This window comes from Tachysurus vachellii, chromosome 2, assembly GCF_030014155.1.
Source record: "Tachysurus vachellii isolate PV-2020 chromosome 2, HZAU_Pvac_v1, whole genome shotgun sequence".
In the NCBI taxonomy this organism is placed as follows: domain Eukaryota; kingdom Metazoa; phylum Chordata; class Actinopteri; order Siluriformes; family Bagridae; genus Tachysurus; species Tachysurus vachellii.
The window spans coordinates 18473357-18500780 of NC_083461.1; the positions used below are offsets into that span (position 1 = coordinate 18473357).

The 27424-nt window shown below is 40.5% G+C and overlaps 3 protein-coding genes across 6 annotated transcripts in view; 2 read left to right on the top strand and 1 right to left on the bottom strand.

Moving 5' to 3' along the window:
• Positions 1-5401, top strand: part of mprip (myosin phosphatase Rho interacting protein) — a 36697-nt gene extending 31296 nt beyond the window's left edge. For 2 of the 3 annotated variants that reach the window (XM_060861566.1, XM_060861574.1), the window contains exons 20-24: positions 113-220; positions 643-729; positions 820-982; positions 1133-1218; positions 4442-5401. In XM_060861566.1, coding sequence (XP_060717549.1) covers positions 113-220; positions 643-729; positions 820-982; positions 1133-1218; positions 4442-4513 — 516 coding nt within the window. In that variant the 3' untranslated portion in view covers positions 4514-5401. Of the gene's footprint in view, positions 1-112; positions 221-642; positions 730-819; positions 983-1132; positions 1219-1846; positions 1868-4441 lie in introns of all 3 variants that reach the window. The other variant, XM_060861582.1, reaches the window with a different exon arrangement.
• Positions 5402-6414: 1013 nt separating this feature from the next.
• On the top strand, positions 6415-14781 carry si:dkey-94l16.4 (transcription factor 20). 2 transcript variants are annotated; one of them, XM_060861594.1, is made up of 6 exons: positions 6415-6615; positions 7760-10311; positions 11385-11478; positions 11960-12009; positions 12937-13009; positions 13096-14781. In XM_060861594.1, the coding sequence occupies exons 2-5, from the start codon at positions 7765-7767 to the stop codon at positions 12982-12984; spliced, it is 2739 nt and encodes a 912-aa protein (XP_060717577.1). In that variant the 5' UTR covers positions 6415-6615; positions 7760-7764; the 3' UTR covers positions 12985-13009; positions 13096-14781. The 2 variants fall into 2 exon arrangements, with proteins under 2 accessions (XP_060717577.1, XP_060717586.1); XM_060861603.1 differs by lacking the exon at positions 6415-6615 and adding an exon at positions 7478-7661.
• Positions 14782-15140: 359 nt separating this feature from the next.
• On the bottom strand, positions 15141-26816 carry bsk146 (brain specific kinase 146). Its single transcript, XM_060861616.1, has 4 exons — positions 26593-26816; positions 19108-19334; positions 18804-19006; positions 15141-18262 (listed from the first exon to the last, which is right to left on the bottom strand). Exons 2-4 carry the CDS (start codon positions 19277-19279, stop codon positions 17456-17458), a joined length of 1182 nt encoding a protein of 393 aa, XP_060717599.1. The 5' UTR covers positions 19280-19334; positions 26593-26816; the 3' UTR covers positions 15141-17455.
• Between the last annotated feature and the right edge of the window lie 608 nt (positions 26817-27424).

A 27424-nucleotide genomic window follows, 5' to 3' on the forward strand; every position in this document is an offset into this window, starting at 1 on the left:
CTCTCTCTCTCTCTCTCTCTTTTTTTTTTTTTTCCTCTCCCTTTCCTGTATACAAAAAAACATTTTAGCCTTTGTGTTTGTACATTAACGCATTGTTCTGCGTTCTTAACAGGAGCTGAATAATCGTCTGGCTGCTGAGATAACAAAAATGAGATCGATGACCAGTGAAGAAGGCGAATCTGGACCAGTCATTCAGGGGAAAGAGCTATATGAACTAGAGGTGTGTGATCATACCTCCATCTTCTCCACACTAACACAGTCTTCTGAATACCTTTTTTCTCTTTGTTCAGGATGTCTGATGTGCCTCGTTGTAACTCTGCTCCAGGATATTGACACTGTTGTTATTTTCCCTGCTTAATTCATTCTCTGCAGATGATAAACCAATTAACAGACTCCAGGACCACTGCCTTAGCAAACTGAGTGATATTACATGTATTAAAACTCTGAAGCTGCATTAACTCAATGTTAAATACCTCCAAGGCTCATTTACACAAATTAGCATTACCACCAATGCAGTAATTGTACAAACAAGTTATCATGAAGCAAATTGTTACTGAATAAGTAAAGCTCTACTATAGATACGTTTAGCAGGCAGAGAATCAAATGACTTGCTACTTGTACAATATATAATCTTGCTTGTAGGTCATGCTGAGGGTGAAGGAATCAGAAGTGCAGTATCTGAAGCAGGAGATCAACTCATTAAAAGATGAACTACAAGCTGCCCAAAGAGTATGTATTTATCTAATATCAAGAATTTTGATTGAATTCAATCACGAATTTCAACCGCTATTCTGAACAACTTCGATTACCGTGCGCTAGGATAAAAAGTATGCGACTGAAAAGTACAAGGACATCTACACAGAGCTGAGTATCGTGAAGGCCAAGGCCGAGCGAGATCTGGGGCGGCTACGGGAGCAGTTACAGTTAGCCCATGAGGCATTGGGAGAGCCTACGCCAGAGGAGGTGCAGCGGGGAGGATATGGTAAGTCTGTGTATAACCTGGATAACAGCGTACCCCTATCGCAGCATTCCACGATGATGATTGTATGATGGTATGCTATTTTCTGCTCTGTTTATTGATTGAATTAGATCCATTTTTTTCTCTCACCAAGGATCTTGTATACTTTTTCAGATATCATGAAATCAAAGAGCAACCCAGACATCCTGAAGATGGCTGCCGCCGCTGCAAAACGCTCCGAGCGTACCATGAGGTCAAAGGTACAGATGCTGAAATAGAAATGTCGCTAGGGTAGAAATCTGTCTCCTTTCATTTTAGACGTCCCCCACGACAAGCGCAGATGCTTCCAAAGTAGTACTGAGCAATACATTTCACATCATGCTGCTCTTACTAGCATGTTACTATACAGGGCCAAAGGTTTGTAGAAGTGTGACTATCACACCCATACGAGGGTCTTCTCCAAACTCTTACATACCATCGAACGTGATGTCTCCGTATGTCTCTCAGGATGTCTCTGTATGCTGTAGCTTTGTTTCTTAACCCTATGTAAATAATAAGTTCTAAGCAGGCTGAGGCGATCTCTAGCTTAGATCAAGACATATTTTGTATTGGGGCAGCTACTATAGTGCTGATGCCAAACTTTCAGTAGGAACAGTGACTGAAGTGTTCATTCATTCATCTTCAGTATGCATCTTATCCCGAATGCTGAACGGGATTGTCGGTTCATCGCCACGCACCACGCTTGTGCACTCACATTTATGCACTCATCTTTTATTACTATTGGCACTCTTCTTTCAAATTCCTGTATCGATTTATTTTATTATTAGGGTGTTTAAGAGCAATATTCCATTCTAGTGATCCAGTTTATTTCTGTGTTGCTTCCTACAGGAGAAAGCCTGGTAAGTAATGGTGAGAAGTGTGCTTTTGAACTTTCCCTTCTCTAACGCACAGTGGTGTGGCTGATCTGTCTGTTTTATTTCCCCTTCCTTTCACCCTGTTTGTGAATTGTAACTTGCTGTGGAATAATTCTGAACTTAAAGATAAACCCGCGCATAAAGTCAAAAGCCGTGCATGCGACGGACCGAGCGAGACGTGCTGTGAGACGCTGCTTGATAAAATAATAGCAGACTGTGACCATGTTTTGAATAGTTTTTTGAAACTGAAACTTTAAACCAAAGGTGATTTTCTTTTTATTTCTCATATCTTGTAAATCTCCCTACTCCCTGTAGAGTTTATTTGCAGCCATAATACAGCATACAGAGATTATGATCCAGGATGCTCACTTTAGATGGATTAAGTGTACGAGCGTTGCTGGAGCTGATTTCTACAGAGTTGGAAATTAAAACTTTTCCCTCCTGCTAGTTCTAATATCCACCTAGGGGGGAAAAGTTAACATACAGACATTTCTAAAAATATAATGTATTTATAACATTTGCTCTCTTGTTCATTAAAAATGTAGTTTGGAAATTGGAGATGTTTGCAGGTAAACCACTCAAATTAGTAGGACAAACACAGTAACGTTGTGTTAAATATACACTCATTAAGCACTTTGTTAGGAATGCTATACTTACGCTGGGTAGGACCGTGCTTTGCTCGCCAACAGCCTGGTGGCATGTTTTTGTTTTTTTTATGGCATGGATTCCGCAGGATGTTGGAAACATTTCTTTGAGATTCTGGTCCATGTTGGTGCATCACAGAGTTCCTGCAGGTTTTTCAGGTGCATTTGTATGCTGCAAATCTCCCAGTCCACCAGATCCCAAAGGTGTCCCAAAGGAACGTCAGTGCACTCACTGTCGTGTTCATGAAACCAGTTTTAGATGTTTAGCCCAGTTTCAGCAACAATACTTCAATAAGCTGTGGCATTCAAACAATGACTGGTATTACTCAAACTGTGCAAAGAAAACATTCCCCTCGCATTTACATGACCTCCACCAGCCAGGACTGTTAACACACAGCTGGTTGGGGTAATGGTTTCACACTACTTGTGACGGATTCTGGCCCAAACGTTTGTGTGCCTCAGCAGAAAACGTGCTTCATCAGACTCCAGACTGTGTTTTTCCAGTATTGGTGAGCTCCTGTCCACTGTAGCCTTAGCTTTCTGCTCTTCCAGAAGTCCACCCCAACATGGGCTTCTGCTGTTGTAGCCCGTCCACCTCACGGTTCAACGTTCTGTGCATTCTGACATGCCTACCTGAGCTACCTTGAACCAGTCTGGCCATTCTCTGTTGACATCTCTCCAACAATTCCTTTATATTCACAGAACTGGTTGTTTTTCTTAATATTGCACCATTCTGAGTAAACTCTAGAGACTTTTGTGTGTGTGAAAATCCCACATCAACAGTTTCTGAAATATTCAATCCAGCCCATCTGGCACCAACAATCTTGCCATGGTCGAAATCAACGAGGTCGCATTTTCCGCCCATTCTGATGGCTGATTTGAACACTACCTGATACTGTTTCTGCATGATTTTATTCATTCTGCTGCTGCTGCTCCTCAATCGGCTGATTAGTTACTTACATGAACGGGTAGGTGTGCAGGTGTTCCTAATAAAGTGCTCAGTGAGTATGTGTTAATGATGACGTAAGTAAACAGGAGTTTGCCAAACATGGTGATTTCGAAAACTGGCTGGTGGTGTCAGTTTCACACCCTAGGGTCAGCTAAGCCTGGTGTAATGCATGTTCAGCTGCAAAAATGCATTCATTCGAAGATCTGCATTTGCAAGCACCTCGAGTCCTTTAGATCTGGAACAAGGGACAAATACATAAGGAATAAAACATGACTGGGAAACGCTGTAACAGAAAAATAAACAAAGCTGAGGAGGTGCGATGCTGATCCCATTTCATAATTGATTATTTTTCAATAACAGTGTGTCCCAGAGTGTTTGATTCCTCTTATAACACAGCAATATGTCAACAATTTACCATTTTTAATCTGTTCAAAGTCAAACTGTTGTTCATTTCCAGGTATTTTTTATATGTGGAACATTCACAAGACAAGTTAGTTCCTGTTACTGCTCACATTGTAGCATCTATAAACAGTCACCCCCTATAAGTCTATGAACACACACACCCTTTCTTGAAGTAAGTAATAAACCAAAAATTAGAAAGCCACTTGCCATGATTGAAGAGGAACCAGAAAGCTCAAAGTACACTCAACGTGTTAAAAAAGCTATTGTTGATCATGTCTTTGGTCATCGTAGATTATGCAGAGTGTCTGTCGCACAAATCCCTGTGTGTTAATATAAACCTATTATTTGAATTACAGCTTGCACTATTGAAATAATACCAGTAGCCAATTCTTTAAATTCGGGTTTGAGAAGTCTACAGTGCTGTGGTATAAGAGATCATAAGTTCACTCCTCACAGAAGCATGTCACTAAATTTCAGCATGTCACTGAGATCAGGTTATTGTTCACGTATCATTGTTTCTCATGGCATTTACCATTCCTTGTCCTGTGTCTCGTCTCTTCTGTTCTCTTCTCAGAGTCTTAAGGAAGGCTTAACAGCTGAGCAAAGACTCCACTTGTTTGACAACAAGGACACAAAAGAGTTCTGAAACTTGACGCCTCAGCCTGGCTTTGCTGCATGTTATAGAGGTCCACCATATTTTATCCCAGTAATTAATCACTTAGAAACACACTGGTCACGGCACACAGCATATTATAAACGTGGTATGAAGTTTGGATTTTATGTCTCTAGTCTGCGTTTTGTGCACTTCAGTTACTGTGACTTTTTTGTTTTGTTTTGGTTTTTTTTTAAATCATGTCTTAATGTAAATAGTTGTTTTTAATGAAGCATCTATCATTCATAACACTAAACATGACTGTGTCAGCTACTGTTTTAACTCTAGTATGTGTGAATAGCCAAAGGATGGAGAAATATGTAATGACTCGAATTACACTTACTTAATAAAGAGTAGAAACAATCATACCTGCAGATGTGCTTATTATGGTAGATTATGGTTATCACATCCCTCCAGCTTCCTGTCGATTCTGATGAAATCGGATGGCTGGCAAAGTGAAAAAGAAACACTACTTGATCCCTGGAAGTGTTGGTTTGTACATGGAGATTACTGAATGTTGCTGAATGTGGACCAGTTAAAAGCATGGTGTTTGTATCTTGAGGGCTTTTTTTTTCTAGTGTAAAATGTATAAACAGATTTCTATAGAGGGTTTCTTTATGTAATCATGATGGTCAATCCACTGATTGGGAGGTTTTTTTTTTTTTGTTTTGTTTTTTTTTTTAAATTTCATTTCCTGTCTTGCCCTTCAAGTTGATAATGTCTGTAGTGATGTCCAGTCACAGTCTCTTGTATTTATTTAAATGTCATGTTTGTTTTTTTTGGCTCACAATTTCATTCCTCTATACATTGCTATTGTAAATATACCACAAATGTACACCGACTGACAGCAGGTTTATTAGCAATAAATATTTTTGCACCCTGTATTTTTGCCCGTGTCTTAGTCGAGTACACACTACACATGACTAAATCAAGTGTCACCAGCTTAAAGACTTCTGAGCTAGATGTTACGATTAACATTGTTTAAAAATAATGAAAAGCATGTGATTTGATTGGACGGCAAGCAATAATAACTGATCGTTGTTCCATTGGTGCATTAATATGTTCTTCCTTAAAAATGTATTCTTCATTAGTGTTGGCTAATAACACTAACTAACTTAACTAATAAAGTTATTCCATAATCATTTCCTTTGTGTATTTTAGGGGTTTTTTTAGGGGAAATATTTCAAGAATAAAGTGCTGTTAGAAGAAAATTTTCTTGTATTTTGAAAGAATCTAAATAGATGCATCTAGACAATCACTGCCTGTGATTTCTTCAACAACAGCCAAATTTCTCCAAGTCGGTGGGGATATAACTTCTAAATATATGCAGTTCCTTGCAGCTATTTCAAGTTCTGATGCTGACGTGAGAGATTTGTGTTGATCTAATATGCACCATTGTTATAAGGTTATGACTACTTTTTTTTTTTAACTCAAAATATTAGAACTATTTTTAAAATATGAAGAATATGAGAGTTTAATATTCTTGCAATAGGAGTTTTTTCCCCTTTAAATACATTACACATTTATTCTCAGACTAATGCTACCTTTTTCCTTGTAATGACACTTTTTTTTTCTCAGAATATATTTTATGACAGTCTGTGGCCCTAAAATAAGCATCTATAGAAAATTGTGAATCCTCATATGACACGTTTGACACGCAAATAATGATGTTTTGCACATTAGTTCTTGACATCAAGCGTTTCTTCTGTATATAAGAGCTACTTTGCCCTGAAAGATTTGGCAAAACACCTAATAGAAAGTTTCACTTGCATAAATAAACACAATGCTTGATGGAGTACATTAAAAAAAAAGCGTATTTTCAACGTCTAAAAAGTTTGTAAACAGTATGTATTCTTCCTACATGTCCCATAATGCTCCATAATGGCCTCATCACTGACAATAATGCTTGAACATTAGCACAGCTTTGACAAAGCTAGCTTAGCTTTACTATGGACACAGCACTTGGTCATTGTCTCGCCCAAAGTCAGCACACTATTATACACGTTTTTAACAGTTAAAATAATCAGTTAATTGGTGTCGAAATGGGGTTTAGATTATTTCATTATTCCTTGTATTAACCCGAAGTCTCTTTGTGGGTAAGTTTTTATGTAGCCGCTTGCTTCTTTGTTGTAGCTTTAGCTAACTTAGTCATTAGCTTCAGCTAGCACAGGATGATGACTAGTGTCAGTATTAACAGCGTTATTCACGTTTGGCGTTATTAATTACCGTCGTGTGTTTGGGTTAGCTTTGTGTACGGCTGTATTCAATTTCTGGGACGTTTGTATGGTTTAGAACGTTAACGAGCTATAACTAGCTAACTGAATTAGCTTAGCTTAGCATGAATTGCTAGGTTAGGCAGCTCTGTCAGGGGGAAACAATAGCAGACAGATGTGGGAGGCAGATGTGTGACTCTGCTCACAGTAATACCTTGTAACTAGCTTTCAAAACGAGCGTCGTCTGATAACATGGGTAACATTGCTAAACTAGCTTAGCATGGAAAACCCCGCTGAGCTAGTTAGCTTGAAAGTATTAGCCTGCTAATTTAATCGAGTTGTTTCTCATCTGAGTTTTGACACTTGATGGACGATAACGTTTGTCACGTTCTGTGTTCAGAGAGTGGTACATGACCAAACGATTTAGCCTAATGCTAATCTAGCTAGCTAGCTGCCAGCTTCCCAGTGGCAAATTATATAGCTAAGTTGGCATGTCGTAGACATTCTTTTTAACAAATCCGACCAGCTGTTATCCATCTTGTCTTTAACTTTATCTTGTACATATTCAATATGTGTCCTTTCTTATTTGTGTTTATTTAATCTGCTTTTTAAACATACCTCCAGATGTTAGCCAGATGTTGTAGCTGCTGTTTACTTTAAATGCACCGTCACAGTTCAGAGGACACGTATATTTTAATTCCAGTACCCTATTTGAGATATTTCTCAGTCCTACCTAAAACCCAGTGCTCCTTTCCTGATGATGGACATAAGGCGAGCACTACAAATTGAACGCTGGCCGTTAGAGGTCCTTCATTTTACTACTAATACTTAATACTTATCATACATTCAGGGTCAGTAACTGCTTTATCCTGGTCAGGGTTGTGCTGTTCCTGAGCCTGTCCCATTCACAACAAATCCAGACCTAAGAGGCAATTTGCACATTCTTATTGGCTGCTTTGTGTGATAATTAATCTATTTTCTTCAAACATTTTCTTTACAACTCCTTTGTCTTTTGCTTGCATTTCAGCTGATATGGAACAGCCTTCTGACAACTCAGATGGTTTACAGCCTCAGGAACTTTCGACCTCAGCCTGCAGCCTCTCTCACGTTTTTGACCTGACGAAGAACAGCGAAGAATGTTTGTTGAAAACCAACTCTATTGAGGCCTTGCATGTTGTCCAGCCGCCAGGCTGGTATCTGAGTTCTGGGACCAGCAACGGGTCAGCGCTTCCAGAAGACGAGACTGATCCTTCACTGCAGCCCAGTGAGCAGATACAACCAGACAATGCTCTTTCCAACACTACAGTAACTCTCTCGTATGTGACCAGGTCCCATGTGTTTTCTGCCCATGACTCACTCTCACAGCATTCGCAGATTTACAGTGTTCCAATAAGCAAGGCGTTTTCTTTGCACCCCACTGCGTATGATGCTAGCCAGCTGGTCACAGATCCAGGAGGAGCACCACTGTGTGTGGAAATGGACCAGCACTGCCTGCAGCAGGTGACCGTGCCTGTTGGCTTAGCCGCCTGTGCCAGTTCCTTCGATTTTGTCACGTCAGGGCAGGTTTCAGAAAATGTTGCAAGTCTATGTCTTCTTCAGCAGGCACACAACATCAGTGGTATACAAGATGTCGAGAGCCTTGCTCTGGAGACGCTCAGATCTTTACAGCAGAACAGCCCAACTGAATGTAAGATCCCTCTCAACCTGGACGACATTCAGAATGGTGCCATTGGGAGCTTGTGGAACACAGGATCTATTGATGGGAGCTTTCCAGCTGGCCACGTTGAGAACTTAGTGGATCAGCACAAGAACGGCAACCCAGAAGTACTTTTCCTGATCTCCAGAACCGATGAACCAGTTATTTTACCGGACGATCAGGAGACAGCAGGCCTCGCTGTTGCACTAAATCACGAGTTCATAAGTGCACTTGAAGATTCCGTTTCGCCCTCCTTTGCCTCACTGATTGGGGTAAAGGATGTTTCCATTCTGCCCCAGACTGCAAAACCCCAAAGTGAAGAGAACTTTCTCGCTGAAGAAACTAACATTAGGCAAGATGAATCTAGTAATGTGGAATCTGATCTTCTCCTGAGTGTGGAAGAGAGAGATTCATCATCTGCACCAGAGGCATTAAGTACAACCATTAGCAGTGAACTAACAGACAGTACTGTTGACACATCCAGGATAGAACAGTCTGAACCAAGCAGGATATTATCTGAGGTACAGAAGGAGACAACACATGTACATAATGTGACACATAAGAAAACACAAACTAGAAGCTTGATTGCCAAAAAGGAAACACTAGTAAGAAAAGAACTTCCTCCAAGAAGTACAAGAGGGATGAGGTTAGAGGCCATTGTTCAGAATATTTATCCTTCCAGGTACAAATCCAGTCATGTCTCATCTGTAAAAAAATGTCAGCGTTCTGACACCCAGCCAGATAAGACCACTCATCTGGGATCTGGCCAAAATGTGTCATTTGGCAACGGTGACAGCAACGTTTTAGAGGAGGAACGTCCTCCAAAGGTCGGGACTGAAACTAATGAAAAGACAGTTCAATTACAGGACGAGTCAGAAGAAACAGATGTAGCTGATTCAAGCAAAATATCTACCTCATGTTCTGGAACTGTTTCAAAATATTCATTAACTATCCCATCCCCGGGGTTGTCACAGAAACCCATCACATCTGTCAAGAAATCAAAGAAACAACAGAAATTCTCAAACACTTCTTCAAAAAGGGTAGGAAAAAAGACTGCACTGCCTAGATCCAAACAGGCAAAAAGCCCTTTAAAGCAACCTACTTTAACTACAAGCAGCAAAAGTCCAGCAAGAGTGAAAAAAGTCCCTACACCTAAAAAGAAAAGGAAAAAGCATAAAGCGGGGCAGTCTTCCATGTTCTCGCTACAGGAGCCGGAAATAAAGCTCAAATATGTCAGCTACAAAGAGGAGAAAAGGGAAAAGAAAGACGAGACCTTTTCTCCTTTCATACATGTAGAAGTGAAAGCATATCCTACCTGTACAGTAATCAACTACCTTGATGAGAGTGCCAGGCTGAGCCGAGGGAAGCGGCCTACACCGGTTGTGTCAGGAAAAATGCCCACCACACCGTGTCTGCAGTACGGCCGCGTCTCCGTGGAGGGCACACGCTGGGACGCTCTTGTGTGCTGCCTTTGCGGATGCTCAGCGAACACTATGGACCTGGGTGATTTGCATGGGCCGTACTATCCTGAGGGTTTCAGGCCCGAAGCAAAGCTGCCTACTAATCCACAGGAGCCAAGAGAGGACGACTCCAGTGACACTGATTCATCGAGCAATCAGACTCGAAAGCCACATCACAAGCTGCAGGCAGCTGCTCTAGGGCCCTATCAAATGTGGAGCAGTGATGGTGAGCTTTCCTGCAGCCATGCAGCTAAGAGATCCAGAACAGACACTGTGACAGACTGGTTTGCCCCACCCATAGTGCCCTTAGAAGCCAGCGAGTACTGGCTCCACGAGGACTGTGGCATATGGTCAGCTGGGGTCTTTCTCGTGAGAGGAAAGCTTTACGGGCTAGAGAGAGCCGTTAAGACGGCAAAGGAGACGGTACGAGATTGTTTAATATAACGCCACTTGAGCAGGGTTTCCATCAAACTGTATTACACAGATTTTAAATTAGACTGAGTGGGAGTGTCGGAAATAAGCAACAAAACTTGGTAAAGCGTTACTGAGGTAAAAGAGTTGCTCTATCCATAAATAGATGTGATAAATGGTTTTAGTGGTGAGCAACAAAAGATTTCTCCTCTTGGTCATCTGCCATTGCTTTCTGCTAAAGTAGGTGGTTCTTGGCCGTGTTTATTTCCATAATCTAAAGTTATTAACATCCACATCGCGGTTTTCTCTGTCACCATGACGAAAGGTCACTGCATGTAGTTACATCCATAGACTTTAATTAGCATGATAAACATTAGGTCACAGTACAGTATCTGTAAACAGTGAGCAGGTTTTCTCAGTGGACAAATTATTCTCTGGATACTTCTTTATACCAATACCCAGAGTGCATCGGTACATCCAGTGTACAAGGGATGGACGTTACCTCCTCACTAAGTACCAGAATACTAATTTCCTGAGACGTTCGTCAAGATGGATACTGTCACTGCAAACTCACCATGTGTTGTCTAAATTCTCTTGTTACTGTTATTGTTAACATTTAAGGGAGTGGCTTTAAGGGAGACACAGAGTTAGTGATATGGTTGGTTGTTTCCCCGCATTGTTTTTGCACCGAGCAGGAATTCTATTGCAGAAGCTTCTAACATTGCTCAATGCATTACTGTCTGCACCTGATCGGACGCACACACACTCACTCAATGATACTGAGCATGTCAAGCAGTGATACAGTTTGTAGTATTCCTTCACGTATAACACACAACATCCTGTACATAACTACTGCTGTAAAATCACAATTTGAACAGAGCCAGACGTTATTTAACTGTTGACTCAAGTAATCCTCAAACTGACTGCAATAGCAACGACGTGCCGTTTCCGTTTCTGGCTTTTTTAATTATACACTTACTCGAAGGAAACTCTACAGCGGATAGTTCCAATCGATTATCTTCCATCATTTCTGTTGGTGCTTCTTACGGTTTCATTTTCAAGTGCTATTATTTACATCTTTGCAGATTTGCTCCTCTTGCCACAAAATGGGAGCCACATTGGGCTGCTTTTTCAAAGGCTGCCCTAACAAGTATCACTACATATGTGCAATGCAGTCAGGTAAGTGGCTTTTGACCAATGATTACAGACAGCTGTTTCCTCTTCTTTTGTTCCACGTGCAATTTAACAGGTCTTCTTGAAAGACATGCCGAGCAGCTCTCGGTGATGCACCGCCTGCCGAGACGGCTGCGTCGCGTCTGTTAACAGCTGCACTTTTGGCCGTGTTTGCTGTGCAAGCTGGAGTGTGCAGAGAAACGAGACTCTTTTCAACAGGGTGGGGGTGGCTGGTGTTGAAATGTGGAGGGAATGTGTTTGAGCACGAACAGAATAATGAAACAAAGATTGGTAAAAGATTTATGGAACCTGTCTGTAAATCAAAAGAATGTTTGGCTACCAAGTTTAGACTGCACCTGTAGATCAAGTCCATATCGATTCCATCGTGACGTTTTAGCTTCATTGTACCAATATTTTATTGCCAGCTCTGAACTTGTTCATTTACTCAGTCAGGCTATTTCATTAGTGTTGCCTTTTCTCTCCACAGGTTGTGTCTTATATGAGGAAAACTTCTCAATGAAATGCAGAAAGCACAAGGTAGAGTTTTTTTATAATTATTATTATTATTATTATTATTATTTCTAGGGTTTGGAATAGAAGTTCAGTTCAAGGAGTAGTCTAGCTTTTCTTTAGAGCCCTCTGCTGCATGCAGTCTGAATTACAACTGAAATAATAATATGGAAAAGCCAGCCTTCTCCATCCATCCATCTATCCATCCATCCAGCCACCAACTCCTCTTGCCCTGTTGAAACTGCTTTATGAGTTTATATATACTCTATATACTGGGGTTATAGACCGTGTCTTTATCTGGAGGTTTAGCTCAGGGCTGCATAGAAACTAAACCTAATACGTCTCATGGTACAGTTCTGAGTCATATTATATGTAATGTAAATAACATATTGCTGTTACATGTGTATATCAGCACAGCAGGTTTTGTTAGTGCCTCACAGCTCCAGGATCCTTGGTTGAATACTTTGATTAAGTTACTGTCCGTGTGGAGATGCAGACAATCTCTCCGTGTTCTTGTGGGTTTTTTATGGGTTCTCAAGTTTCCTCCCACTCCCAAAAACATGCAAATAGATGTGTTGGCTATGCTGAATTACCTACGGTGTGGATGAGTGTGTGAAAGTGTGTATACATAGTGGACTGGCATCCTTGTGTCCACCCTGACCTTTATAAGGCGCTTACTGAAAATGAGAGAACGAATTGCTTGTCTAGAAAAATGCCAAAAATGCGTCTTTAAAAAGATTTAAAGCTTCATGACAGTTTATAAAAGTGAAATAAAAGCTCTTCCAGCTCTCTCATGTATCTCCAATAAAGATTTCTATTGTATTCCACTGTTTATCTTAGACTCAACGTCAAACCATTAAGAAGGTCTGCCATGGTTGTCATGGAAACAGAGTTTTTTTTTTCTTTATCCTTTGTCCATAGCCCTTTCAGCTGTTTATTTTATTTTCTCTGCAGAACAAATCCATTAAGGGTTTATCATCTAACAAGCAAAACAACAGGTGACAGAGGAAGAGGATGCTGCTCAATGGTACTGGTTTCAGATTATGAGTTGTAGAAAGTCACTATACGAGTTTATTATATTAAATAACGTCTAACACTCACGTCTTCCTGCAGAACCAGAATCCTGTCTGTTCAGGACAAGTTCAGCCACTATTCTGCAACGCTTAGAGACCAAGAGCATCTGACAGAAAAGCCTCTCTGGGACTCGGACACCACATACCTTAACGCTTTCTCCTGCCGTTTCACTGTCACGAACTTCTCTTTCAAATGTCAGCTGCAGCGACTGATTTCCGAAACGACAAAACACAGCTTTTGCACGTTTGCGACTGTTTACAGATGAAGCCTAGTATCTGAAAAGTATCCTTCAAGACAGTGGGATGTAATCTAGAACTAGACTGATTCTCCCTCCCTCTCTCTCTCTCTCTCTCTCTCTCTCTCTCTCTCTCTCTCTCTCAGCACAAAGCCAATCTACTAACGGTGTAATGATTTCATGGACTTTGTAGTGTAATCATCTGAAACTTATTTATTACGTTTGGGTTCATTTCAATTGTAAGCTTTCGGCTTTTTTGAGCCGCAAGTGTACATGTTAATGTAAAACAAACAAAAAAAAAGGTTCCTTAGTGGAATTTTTATAGACTTTGTGAAATGTCTAATGTATTGAAGCAAATCCGAGTCAGCAGATCGGTCACCAACGTGACAAACATCAGCTGTCGGTTGTCAGCGTGGTAGTCGGCTGTCCTGTGTCGCTCTCGTTCGTTCGCAACAGTTTTTTTTTATATTTGTGAATCATTCGCACAGTCTCTTATGTATATTTGGGAATTTATTTGTGAATGTTGTTTCTTCTAGAAGGCTGAAATGAGGGAACATCACTTGATGGTGCACATCATGTGTATGTTTAAGCCTGTATCCCACGCTGGGACAACAGTATTGTCCTTAATTTTTTAACTCCCAAACTCTCTGATCCCGGAACTCCTGGAAATAAAGACATAATGAAATAGTACTGGCAATAATGCTATTTGTTATTTTGGCACTATGCAACTAATCCCATTAGCATGTGTAAGAACCGCTGAGCTGTGTACTGTTAAACGGTACAAATCAGCAACCTTAATTTTCAGCATAATGTAATTGCCAGTTATTTAACATTGATATTTAAGGAACTTGATTAGAATGTAGTAAATTAATGGAGCACTTTGCTTAAAACGTCTGCTGTCCTCACGACGTTCGGCTTCGATGAAAAAAAAAAATCCGATCCGATCCACACGGAACTCTGCTTATGCGTAGCGTCGATCAGACGTGCGACGTCAGATCCGAATCGCTACGACAAACGGAGACAAATGCTCTTTCGCTTGAGCTCAGACTCGTCTTTAGAGCGATTCGGAAATCAAGGGGATGAAACGAGCGTTAAAACCGTGTGCACTTGTTAAATGACCGTGTTTATCACGATCCTGACCCCATGACACTGAGCCATGTTGTGTGCCATATTTTTCTTCAGCTATGTTCTCTTTGTATTTCTTTGCAAGTGTTGCTGTAATGTCATTTGATTTAGGACATTCTGTCCCAGACAAAATGGTGTTGAGCTTTATATTAACACACAACCATGCAATTACCAAATATGTTCTCATTCGATGTGTTGATTTCTCATTCATTTCTTGTATCTTGTACTTTACGAATCCTATTCTCAGGGTTGAGCCTTACATTCTTTGTCATGTTTTTACTCCCAAATTTATTTATCCAGGACTGACTACTAGAACACTGTCAGCACTAAATAATAAATCGGCTTCTTTTATTTTCTCAAACGCACCGCCGCACTCCTGTCTTATGTCTGCTCTGACACCGTGATTTACGATGCTTTCTTATTGCCCGTTTAGTGCTGGATGTGATTTATTTCACACGGGAACAGTGAAGTCGTACATTTTTTTGCCAGGCAAAAAAAAGACAAGTACATGTTTTACTGTCTGTTTCTCTTCAGTGTACTTATATAGTTTTTGCATGTGTTCAGGTGAGGCAGAACGAAGTGCTCTGAGAAATCGAGGGTTAGAAACGCAACTTTCCAGCCAGAATCTTAACCATTGAGCTTCAGCTGTAAGTAGTGTTAGGAGCAAGAACACACTTCACATGATACAGTAACATAAAACACAGGCAGAAGGTGCACATGTTGGTTTACTTTTAATAAATCGGACCTTACAGGAAGACAGTAGTATTGCAAAGACATTAGTGGACAGAAGTTCAGGGGTTTGTAGGTAACAGAGTAGATCGCTCTCGGGTTGTGTTTCCAATTCCACTCCTGGGTGGAAATAAAGACAAAAAGATACAGCTGGGCATCGATGTGCCTAAGCACTTATGGGTCACCATAAAGCCAGTGTATATCCTTTATCAGTATTCACAAAAAAACACTGGAAAATGTGCGTTAGTCTGTGCAGATTGCTACGTTACATCCATCCAGCTTCTACATGTCTACGAAGTAATACTACAACGTTAAACCATGTTTACGTTTTTGTTTAAAAAGCACGTCATAAATTCATGCAGGGGGAAAAAAACAATACACACGTGTCTAAAGGATTAATTCCATCCAACCCTCAGGGGTGCAACAATAATCAAATAATCAATTCTCACTGAGGCATAAACTCAAGTTGATTCAATTTCGTCTCAATCGTGGCTCTCCCGTACACAGAACTCTTCACCGTAACAGTACTGAACAAGTTTTCTTGTTTTGAGGAAACAGAAACACAACAATAACAACACGACAGCACAGTAATACAACACAGTGAAAACTAACTAATTATCAATTGCCTTGATATTTATTTGAATTTTATTTCTTTTCATTTTTTTTTTAACCCTAACTTTTCTAAATTGTAACACGGATCCAAGTCTGGAAAAGTCCCCAATAAACGGTGCTACAGCAAAATAAACTCACATTACAACATTCTCACATAATTACAACAGGTTTGTTTGTTTTTTTTGACCTAGTTAGGATGCTTATTTCATGCAGTCGGTAGATGTCATTGCGTACACTCTACTGTCGTTTGTTTCTTTTCAAAGTTCAAATCAATATACAAAAAAAATATATGTATAATTTGTAAAGAAAAAACAATAGAAAGAAACACTACAGAATCAGCAAAAATACTTCCTTTGTACCCGCAAGTCTTGGAATAGATATGTTGGTTTGACATCGAGGACTGGTTGACAAAAGTGCAACCCGTTGATCCGGCAGTGGATCTCCAACCTGGCTGCGATCAACGGAACCGGTTTGATTAACACTGGTCATTAGGGCTTCAATGTGTAGAGAACGTAAAAACACAAATCGTTATATTTATATTTACTCGTTTGCCAAACGAGGCACAATCCAATTGAATATGTGAGAAGTTGAAGGTTAAAGGGCTAAAAGCGGCTTCGGGATTTGAACTCATAACCTTCAACGTGGGCAGCGAAGCTTAACTTCTACACCATAGTAGTTTTATCCTCGTGTGTGTTTGTGTGTGGTTGGGGGGGGAAGGGGTGATAACGTTGACAGGCGGTTTGAGGCTCTGCACTCTCTCATTGGCATGAGATCTGTTTTACTTGTCACTCCTTTGAGCCAAGTACAATAAGCAGCCAACCTCAGTGCCACTTCTCTATCCTGTTTTAAAGCTGTCAGGAATAAACAGTCGTAGACATCGCAGTGAGGCTGCACAATGCCAGCTGGGCTTGGCACAAGAGCTTCAACAGTGTACCAAAATAAATGAAATGTAAACCATTAAATTACTTTATAAATCAACTGTAAAAATATACTTCTGAAAATAGACTTCAAACAATTGAAAAAAAGAAAGAGGAAAAAAACTCAATTTCAAGTTACTACAAAATACACAACACACTCACACAAATGCACACACGCTTTTAAGCAACATCCTCTCTGCTCCCTAATGTGTTTTGAAGGATTTCCTTGACATCACATAGAAGTTCTAGCAACATTTCATGTCACCACTTTCACCCAAAAAAAATGGATCAAGACCACCATGTCAAGAATGTAGATCCCAACAGTAATCTCAGTCCACATCCATTTTCTTTTTTTGCATCGTATATTGCTATAAGGAATATGTTTTGGTCTAGCCCTAATCGTTACTCTTGATCTGCTGTCAGTGCTCAATTCCATTGTGTAGCATTTATTCATTTACTGATCTGCTTTAGTGGTGCATCTTTAGTCTAGTTTGCAGCTTCTGTGCACTTCCTTTCTTAAAGGAATTCCACTGAAGACAATCTTTCCCAAAAAGAGTGCAATGTGTCCTCGTCGGAGAACGAAAACCAAAAACACAATAATCACAAAACTAGTTCAATAAATTAGAGGGTGTATCTAATTTTTTTTTTTGCTTCATTCACACTCAACGGTGTTATAATACCCTTAAAAGGTGGTTTACTTATGTGATTAATCTTTTATGAAGGCATGAGAAAATGTATCAGTTAAGGAAGCCGTGTTACGGTTTATGTACAGCGGTGAGATCTACACACAGATCTCGATCGGTGTAGTGACAAGGATGCGGCCGCTGGTGGCGTTGTCTCTGGGCATGCGCTCGTAGCTGGTAGTGGATGACACCGAGCTATTGGTGGACACTGAGCTGAAGTGATGAGCGGCCATTCCCGCCTCCACCGCACCGTTCTTGCTCGGAGATAGGGTTTGCTGTTTCATCCGGTCCACCAGCAGTTCCTCCTCCTCTGAAGAAGAGCTGTGCACCACCTGGTGGTGTCCTCCTCCTCCACCGCCTCTTCCTGCTTCTCCATCCAGCATCCAGCGCTGGCCAAAATGGGTGAACACCTCCTTGACGGTGCAGCGGCGCTCCCTCTCCAGAGCCAGGAGTTTGCGGAACATTATTAGCACCTCGTCGCTGAAGCGCCGCCACTGTGAGGGGACCGTGCCTGTTGGCTTCCGCTGCCAGCGAGCAAACTCATCATAGAACGTATCCGTGGGCACTGCTTTCTCCCAGGGAAAGTTGCCGGTAAGCATGCAGAAAAGGAGAACACCCAGGGCCCACACATCTGTGCTGTAGTCCACACAGATGCCATCACGCTGGGAGGCATCACTCAGCTCGGGAGCTGTGTACGGGATTGTGCCACTGACACGCTTCACCACAGAGCCTGCGCACCGTGCCATGCCAAAATCAGAGAGCTTCACCCTGCGGCACTCCCTGTCAAAGAGCAGCACGTTCTCTGGCTTGATGTCGCGGTGTACCAACTTCTTACAGTGCAGGTAATCCAAGGCAAGCGCCACCTGGTGGACACAACGCTTGGCCACAGGCTCCGGGAGTCCCACCTGAATAAATCAACAGAAAAAAAAAGGATTAGAAACCATTTGAAAATTGGAACGCAAACACACTATGTCCAAAATCTGTGGACACCTGACCATCACACCCATATATAGATCTTCCCCAAACTGTCACCACATGGTTTGTAGCACAGGTAAAGGATGCCTTTGCACGCTGTAACACATGGTTAACACGTGGTTTGCCAAGGTTGGAGTGGAAAACCTCGTGTCCTGCACAAAGCCCTGACAGGTGTAACACTGAATCTGACTAAACCTACAATATGCCAATGGTAAGTCTATTAAATGATGACTGGAACCTGATGGGCTGGTGTTCAGCATCACGTAATAAATGAATCTATAAGAATCGTGATTTATTGGGTTCAGAGAGGATAGTGTTTTTGACTTAGGGCTGTTCCGGGTGTTTGATCAAGCGTTTCATGCCCATAAAAATAATCAGCGTCTGTTCATATCATACTGAAAGTATTGTACCACAGTGTAGATCAACCAGCAGGGACTGAATGATTCACTGTGTGGATGGAATTTTGATTACCTGTGGAGGAATGATGTCAAAGAGATCCCCAGCTAAGGCGTACTCCTGTGCAAACACGTAGTAATCCTCTGTCTCAAATGCAATACCGAACATGTTGATTATAAAGGGACATGGGGAGAGGTACAGTGATATGCTATACTCCCTCAAAAAACTCTTTAGTTTAGTGGTCTTCTTCTTGAGGAATTTTAGTGCCATCTTTGTACCTTGGTTAAGAAGAGGACAGAAATAACAAAACCATGTATATGTTCGATATGTGTATATTCTTTAATAAAGGGTTTAATTAGGATTAATGATCAGAGATTACCTCTAATTTTATGAACGACGAGGTCCACCTTGCCATAGGTGCCTTTGCCCAGCTCTCGGATAACCTCATAGTACTTGTTAACCTCAAGCTTCTCCAGGTTCTGAGCAGCGAAGAGCTGAAGCTCCTCCAGGATGTCGACAGACACTCGAGACACGACAGGAGAAGAGCTCATTTTTTCCACAGGAGCAGGTGTGGAGAGGGAGAGTGCTGGCAACCACTTAATGTTACTGCAGTAACACACACACACACACACACACACACAATATATTCACACTCAGAGAGGGAATTAAAATTCTAGAGATGTGCTTTTTTATATTCCCTGGAGTCCACTGAACAGTTAATTATCTGTACATTTTGTATTCTCTCAGCTCAAACCTTTCTTCAGGCTAAGTAATTAGTGTGAAGATACGCAAGATGGTTTCTGAAGACAGAGACTTCACATATAGACTCATCGAACCTGCCAGTGTTTGTGCTCGTCATAGAGTACAGCTCGAAATAGCAGCAGCAGCAGCTTCTGTCATGTTAGACTACATCTGACTGTCACTCTTCATCACTCTTCAAGAGAAATTGCATTACGGCATACAGCAGAGTAGCACTGTTTGCCCTAAAATGAAGAGACCATTATAATTAAATCACTACTAAATAAGTCCAGGTAATATTATTGAGCAGGAACACTGCAGAAACCCTGTGCTTCTCCTTTTGACCTCTGTTTTGCAGCGACTCGTTTTCACGGAGTATGGAGATCTAATCCTGTTAAGGCTGTGATGGTGAGCACCTTCTCTCCCTTTCTCACTGTTCATAGCACTGCGGCGGATGTAAACACAGAGGACCATTTGTTACTGCTGGCAGATCAAGAGTGCTTAGTTTGCACTGCAGGTTACAGCATACAGCTGCGGTTCCTATTTTATTCGTTTAGGCTGATGTGATATGTCATGTCCAATTACACTCTATCGTCATTTTATCACAGGGAAACGTCCCACTTTGTGAATCCGGTTCAAATTTTGTCTTTGCATCAGGAGAGCAATCCACTAGGGTAAAAGCAGGGATTTATGCGTTCAGGGCACAAAGCATGAATCTTTATTCATTTATTTATTAATTTTAGCTTTGAGAGCTGTGAAATCCAACATATTCACCCCACCATTCTGTACTCTCAGAGCCATGCAATAAAATGGAAGCTGAAGCAATATCTCAATAGGTCAAAAACACAGTGACAGCAGGCCTGTGTTACGATTAAACAGATGCAGACGCAGAATGTGTCTCCTGCACCGTGGGAAATGATTTTACAGGTGTTTAAACATAACAGGGTTTTATTACTGGCCAGTTAATAGATGAAATAGATATTTCAATAGAAATATTTGTACTTACTCAGTAATTTGGATTTGCTGTGTCTACAGCTTGAGTGTGACTTGAGTCTACATCCTAGCAGCTGCTGACAGGTGCACATGGTTCCATATGATTCCTGGCACTTATGGGCTTTTTACACCTGGTCACTTCATGCGTTTTCTGTGATCGGATAGCTAGCCGATCGTAAAAACACCAGGTCTAAATGCCCTCCTAAATGTTTTCGAGATGGATATAAATCCGATCGTTCAAACCACTTGAAACTGGACCGGTGTAAATGAATGTGGTTGTTCAAGCCACATACGTCAGCGCTATACTCCTCCCAAACGGAAGTACGTCACTCGCAAGTGCATCGCACCAGAAACAAACAGGTAAATGCTGTTTTTTGTAGCATAACTGTTGTAACAAGTTTTTTCGTCTTCTTTTTGATTGCATTCTGAAAACCGCAGACACCAAAGCGTGTTCCATTTCAATTACCCTGGAAATGAGGTAAAATATATTTGCATTTTGGGCGGGAGCAGAAAGATCGGATTGATATCCGATTCGCCAAGACGCATTTATGTGGCCTAATGTAAATGGAAGAGTTTTAACAAATCAGATTGCTATCGGATCAGAGAAAACACAGTGGCCAGGTGTAAAAATGCCTGTCTTGTGTAAAAATCAAGTCTCGGTCTTGAACCCATCAATCCATCTTGAAGGAAATAAGCTTAAATATGGTCAAGACAAGCATGTCGGTACCCCGCGAAAACAATGCATATACAGTGTTGCTTGAAAGTTTTGTGAACCCTTTAGAAATTTCTGCATAGATATGACCCAAAACATCATCAGATTTTCTAGACAAAAGTCCTAAAGGTAGACAAAGTGAACACAATCAAACAAATGAGCCAACAATATAATACTTATTTATGTAATTATTGTGTATTACAGATCTGTGACTTGCAAAAGTATGTGAGCATTTGCATCAGTATTTGTTGTGAGTTCTTGTGCAGCCATAACTGCAAGTAAAGTTTCCGGTAACTTTATCAGTCCTGCACAACGGCTTGGAAGAAATTTATTCCATTCCTCAGTACAGAACAGCTTCGACACTTTGGTTGGTGTCCTCAAAAGAACTGCTTGCTTCAGGTCCATCACCAATATTTTTTTTTTGTAATTAGGTCAGGACTTTGACTTGGGCATTCCAAAACCTTACCTACCAGACTCGGGGACTTGGGCCCATTGTCATGTTGTATGACCCATTTTCTCTTGAGATTATGTTCATGGACAGATGTCTTGCCATTTTCCTTTAGAATTCACTGGTATAATTCTGAATTCATTGTTCCATCAGTGATGCCAAGCTGTCCTGGCCCAGATGCAGCAATACAGATTCAAAGCATGATGCTACCGCCACCGTTTCTCAAAGACGTTATAAGGCTCTTATGCTGGAATTAAGTGTTTTCCTTACTCCAAAAATAATGCTTTTCATTTTAAACCAAAATGTTTTATTTTGGCCTCATTCCTCCACAAATAATTTTTCCTCTGTCTTGTACGCATGATCTTTAGCAAACTTCATGGGCAACTTCAATGTTCTTTTTGGAGAGTAATGGCTTTCTCCTTCCAACTCTACCTTGTACACAAAGGTTGTTCAGTGTTCACCTGATCTCAGACTCACGAACATTAACATTAGCAAAAGTAAAAGAGGCCTTTAGTTGCTTAGAGGTTACCCTGGGTTCCTTTTACTATTACATGTCTTGCTTTTGGAGTGATCTTTGTTGGTTGATCACTTCTTGGGAGGGTAACAATAGTCTTAAATTTCCTCCGGATCGGTCTGACTATAGAATTTTTGGACTATAACTCTTTTTCTGAAGTCCTCAGAAATCTCCCTTGTTTTTGCAATGATCCACTTCAACATGTCATGAACATCAGACTTTATTATATCTCTGGTCTTTAAGTAAAATACTCACAGAGACCTGATTGTCATAACATTGACTGAAATCAGATGGACTCTAATTTGACCATTAAATTAAAAACTAATCCTAGAGGTTTACATACATTTGCCACTCACAGATATATAATATTGGAACATTTTCCTGAATAAAAAAATGATAATATATTTGTTTGATTTGTTTGCTTGTTTTCACTTTGTCTGCTTTTGTGAAAATCTGATGATGCTTTGGGTCATATTTATGCAGAAATATAGACGTTTTCACAAGAAGGGTTCACAAACTTCCAAGCAACACTGTAGATGATTTTTCATATTATTATTAAAAAGCTACATAAAATGGTACTACTTGCATTCATTAAAGTGCCATTATAAAACAAGAATAACACCAGCCAGATGGTGTTTATTCCAATGTAATCAGTCTGGTTTTTAGAGACCTTGTTGCCACCAAGAAAGAAAAACACAGGCCAGGGTGCCAGATTTCTGACCTTGGTGAAAAACCTCATTCCAGCCATTTCTTTATTCATTTGGCATTGCTCTTGCCAGATGTGTGGCTCTGGAAACATAGGTGGTGGAAAAAAACTGGAAAGCCACAATCTCTTGACTGTGAGCGTTTTTCAGACTACAATGTTTATGTCACTTTTTTTAGTCTTACTGTTACATATTGTGATGCTGGGCCGCGAAGATGGGTACAGACATTTCCAAAATCCTACCAGCCTGGGCCCAGCAAGACCACTGCTTCACTTGTGCCTTTCAACATCTTTGAGTTGTGTACTGTTCCACATGAAAGCCACCTCTAGAAAGATCAACAAGGAGCATATGTACACATGATGTAGAGCATAAAGGACACACTCTTGGACCACCTGCTATGGTATGTGATTGTATCTGTCTTGAAGGCCCTCACAGAGTTCTTGCTGCTTGATCTTTTTCACTGTCAAAGGCCCCACTTTAAGAAGCTTTGTCTGTACCAATTTGGTTATTACAGAGAAGACCAGAATCAGTGTGCAAGAGCAAACACAGGAGGGATTACTAAGGAGAGCTCAACATGACAAGGAACCCCAGATCCCTGAACTCACTAAGAAATTTTGCTTAAGAAAAGCCAACTGTGGCACCAGAGAGATGAGCAAGCTTAGCATACTAACAACTTTAAAAAGTCAACTGAGCAGTAACTCTGCAGTATCAGTATGTGAAACTTCAGTGGCCATGTGTTTCTTTTGCCTTTAATCAACCACTCTATTTCACTACCTTAAGAGGAAAAAAGAAGCTTTAATGAAAAACCCCCAGAAGCCCACAACAAAACCTGAGGTACATGAGGTCCTTCTTGGGTATTTTGGATATTATTACAAAACCTGAATAGAGTGCTGGTGCCTCCATTCTAACAAATACAACAGGCCCTAACTTCCAGCTGCTTGGAACAACACAGAACTTCATTAGGCCTGCATGCACACCAACTCATCAGAGGTTAAGCTGGAAGCATCCCAGAATGGTGTGACTAAGTGAATGACAGAAGTCACTTCACCTATGTTCCAAAGTATGTAGCGAATTAATGGACGGCCAGTGTGATTAAAAACATCAACTCGCCATTGGCTTTACCTCTGAGCCAGCGAATCAGCACATGGCCTTTGGTATCATTACTGACAGCACAGAAGCTGGCAAACCTTCCACCCGTTCAACCACACAACCCTCATCTTCTTGAGTCGCTGAAATGAGTCATTGAATTCGCTTCAGGCCAAAATATACTCATTTAACACAACTAAAATTCAGAAATTATAAAGGGCAGAGCTACACATGGTTTGGCTTTTAGAAGTTATAAAAAAAGAAGGATGCTTATCTGCAAAACACAGCGTTTTGAATCAAAGAAGCGATACAGATGAGCAAAGTTATAAATGATAAGACATCAATTCAGTCAGTGAACACTGGAAATGTTCAAAGAACTAATATCAGCCACTAATATCAGCATCACTAATATAAAATCAACCCAGTTTATTTAGCTTTTCATTCTACTAATGATCCAAAGAGTTATTTAAGCATAAACTAATCCTTTTCAAACTAACACTTTTCAAAATACTATTAGATACTTTAAACCAGCACAAGTAGTAGGAGACTACTATTTATATTTTATTCATAAATTATAATACCATTGTTTGTCCGTTTTAGCGCTATTCTCATTGGTCTCTCCATTGGGTCAGGCATTGGCAGTAGTTAGTGGTTAATAACTGTTAAATTCACAGTCAATGTATTTACTACACACAAATGTTTTTTTTAGCTAGTCAAGGTGCGTAGTATAATAATTCCTGTGGAGTACATCCACCTCCTGAATCATTAATGCAGAGCTGTTACTCTCTCACCTTGTGTTCAAACTGCAGGGGTGTGAAAACGAGGATCAGAGCAACAAGCGCACACGCAGACACACACCTGCGGATGCTAGGAGCACACACAGTTCCCACACATGTGAGATAGGCAATTGCTTATAGTTGACTAGTCTAGCATGGTTTAATTACTGCACGCTCCAACGTAGCTACTAGACCTGATGATTAACTAAAGAGTTGAATTGGGTGAATTCAAAAGCCTGCACTCTCAGAGAAAGGCTAGAAAACTGTACCATGCCTTAAGGCTGACTCTCATAATGAAACCTTTTGTACCTTTATATATTTTAACTTTACAGTGTTATGCTAAACAAGGATGTAAAATGTATACCCCATAAGCTTTCTAAGATGGTATTCAGAATCTGTGTTATAAATTTATATCATCCCATGGATGTAATTGAATTGAATCATTTTTGAATAATTCTGTTATTCCACTTGGGGTTAAACTAGAGCTCAGTTACTAACATGCACAGAAGTGTTCATTAGCCGTCAGAAACGTGTAACCTTACTAAAGAAACCATTGTGGGGGATGTGGGGAGTGAATAATTTTGCAACCACAACTTTTACTTTTTTTTTTCCAGATTTGTACCTTTCATATCATTTGTACCACATCACATCAGACTAAGACTAATGTTGCCTCTTGCCTACGACATATTTGACAAACCTGCTCTAAAAGGTACTTACTCTATAATTATTAATCATTTATAAGGATCTATCTACATGTTCAGGTAAAAAATACATATAAATGGTACAAAAGATAAGAGTACCCTAACCCTAGCAATAAGGAACAGTACAGTTTTTGTTCTTAACCCTCGATTACTCAGCTCTAAGCCGTGGGTTGAAATCTGCCTTATTTGTAAACCGGTTTATTAAAAAAAAATCATAAAATCTGCCAGTGGATGAATGTAAATGCAACATCGACTGTACCAAGATGTGTCTGAAATGATTTCCAGACACAGAGTGTACTGTAAAAAAAGCATGTTTAGTTCCAGGCTTTGGAAAAGGTCCTCAGTTTTTCATTACAGTCCTCATATGTGTATAATGAGTTCACAGCATTAAAACTAAGTCAAGGATTTGTTTTTAGAAAAAAAAAAACAGTATTTTCAGATGTTCAGACTGTGAGCAGTAAACACACACACACACACACACACACACACACACACACACACAGAGCAGTGTGTGTGCGTTTACTGCTCACAGTCTGAACATGATCTGAAAGATCACATCAGAGAGATCCGTGTGTGTGTGTGTGTGTGTGTGTGTGTGTGTGTTGCAGGCCTGTAGAGGCACAGGTAGGCAGACTAGACCTCTCATCTACATAATATTGTTAAATTCAGACTGAATGGAGCCCCCTTTATATTGTGTTATTGTGACCTGGGTCGTGGTGAGTTGTTTTAATGTGATTGTGTAGCACAGGTGACCTACAGGGTGTGTGACTCATCCTGCCCTAAACCCAAGCAGACAGGAACACAGACAGCTGAGGCGCTGCTGTTAAACCAACAGCACAGGATGTTCATTATTAATAAGAATCATTCACGACCTTGGTCAGCTTTTACACACATTTTTATAATACCTACGAACCCATACCAGGTGAAGCACATCAGAAACCATCAGGACATAAAGCACATCAGGTAGAAAGATGAAAATATTCAACGATTTCTGCGTTTTTACCATCAATAGATAAATAAATACTCAGTGCAGTCAGCAATTGTGTTGACACTCCAGTGATCTCTTGCCTAAAACCCCAAAGAACCGAATCCCATCATGGTCATGTATGAATAATAAAATACTACTGCACTTTATATTTTTTAATATATTATTATTTTGCATCTTTAAAGATTATTATCATTTTACACTCACCATTAAATCAGTCCGTGTTTCTTATTCTGCTTTCTCAAGCCACAAATATATATCCCGTGCTCAATAAACACCAGACATTGTCTTCTTTCCCAAACCCCGGCGTGTGTTTGTTTTGCATCTATCCGCATTTGTGGTGTTTCTCTGCTCCAGACTGTGCAGTGATTTTTTTCTCTCCGCTCCACCGCTATTGTCCTCCTCGAGCCGAACATCAAGGCTTCCGAATGCTGATAGAAGCCACGCCTCTCCGTTAATCAGCCAATAGTAGCGCAGCTTGCAGGTGTCGCCACGCCCCTCTTCTCCCTGTAGAAAGTGGCTCGGTGTTGTACATTGTTGTTTGTGTGATTAATGTTGTAAACATATTACTCACCAAATTTAGACTTTCTTTTTTTTTCAGTCTGAAACATGTATATCCTTACAGGGAAACTTCATACTATTGTTTTCTGTACATACTGTACAGTGTGTGTGTGTGTGTGTGTGTGTGTGTGTGTGTGTGTGTGTGTGTGTGTGTGTAAATGGAAAGTAGCTAAGTGTTATAAAATTCTTGCATCATGTCAGCATGGATTTTTTTTTTTTTTTGTATAACCTGAATATAAGTTAGTAATGTTGGTAAACAAATGTGAGACATTTTAAGCCCTCTATTGCAGCCGAGTGCCCTAATTTAGCTAAAAGTCATATTTATATACACAGTATGACAAGAATGATGGACAGGATGCCTTTGTACACTGTAGAATTATGATTTCCTTTAACTGGAACTAAAAGGACAACCCGGTTCCAGTGCCCATGTGCACAAAGCGCACTGTGTAAAGACGTGGTTTGTCGAGATTGGAGCGTT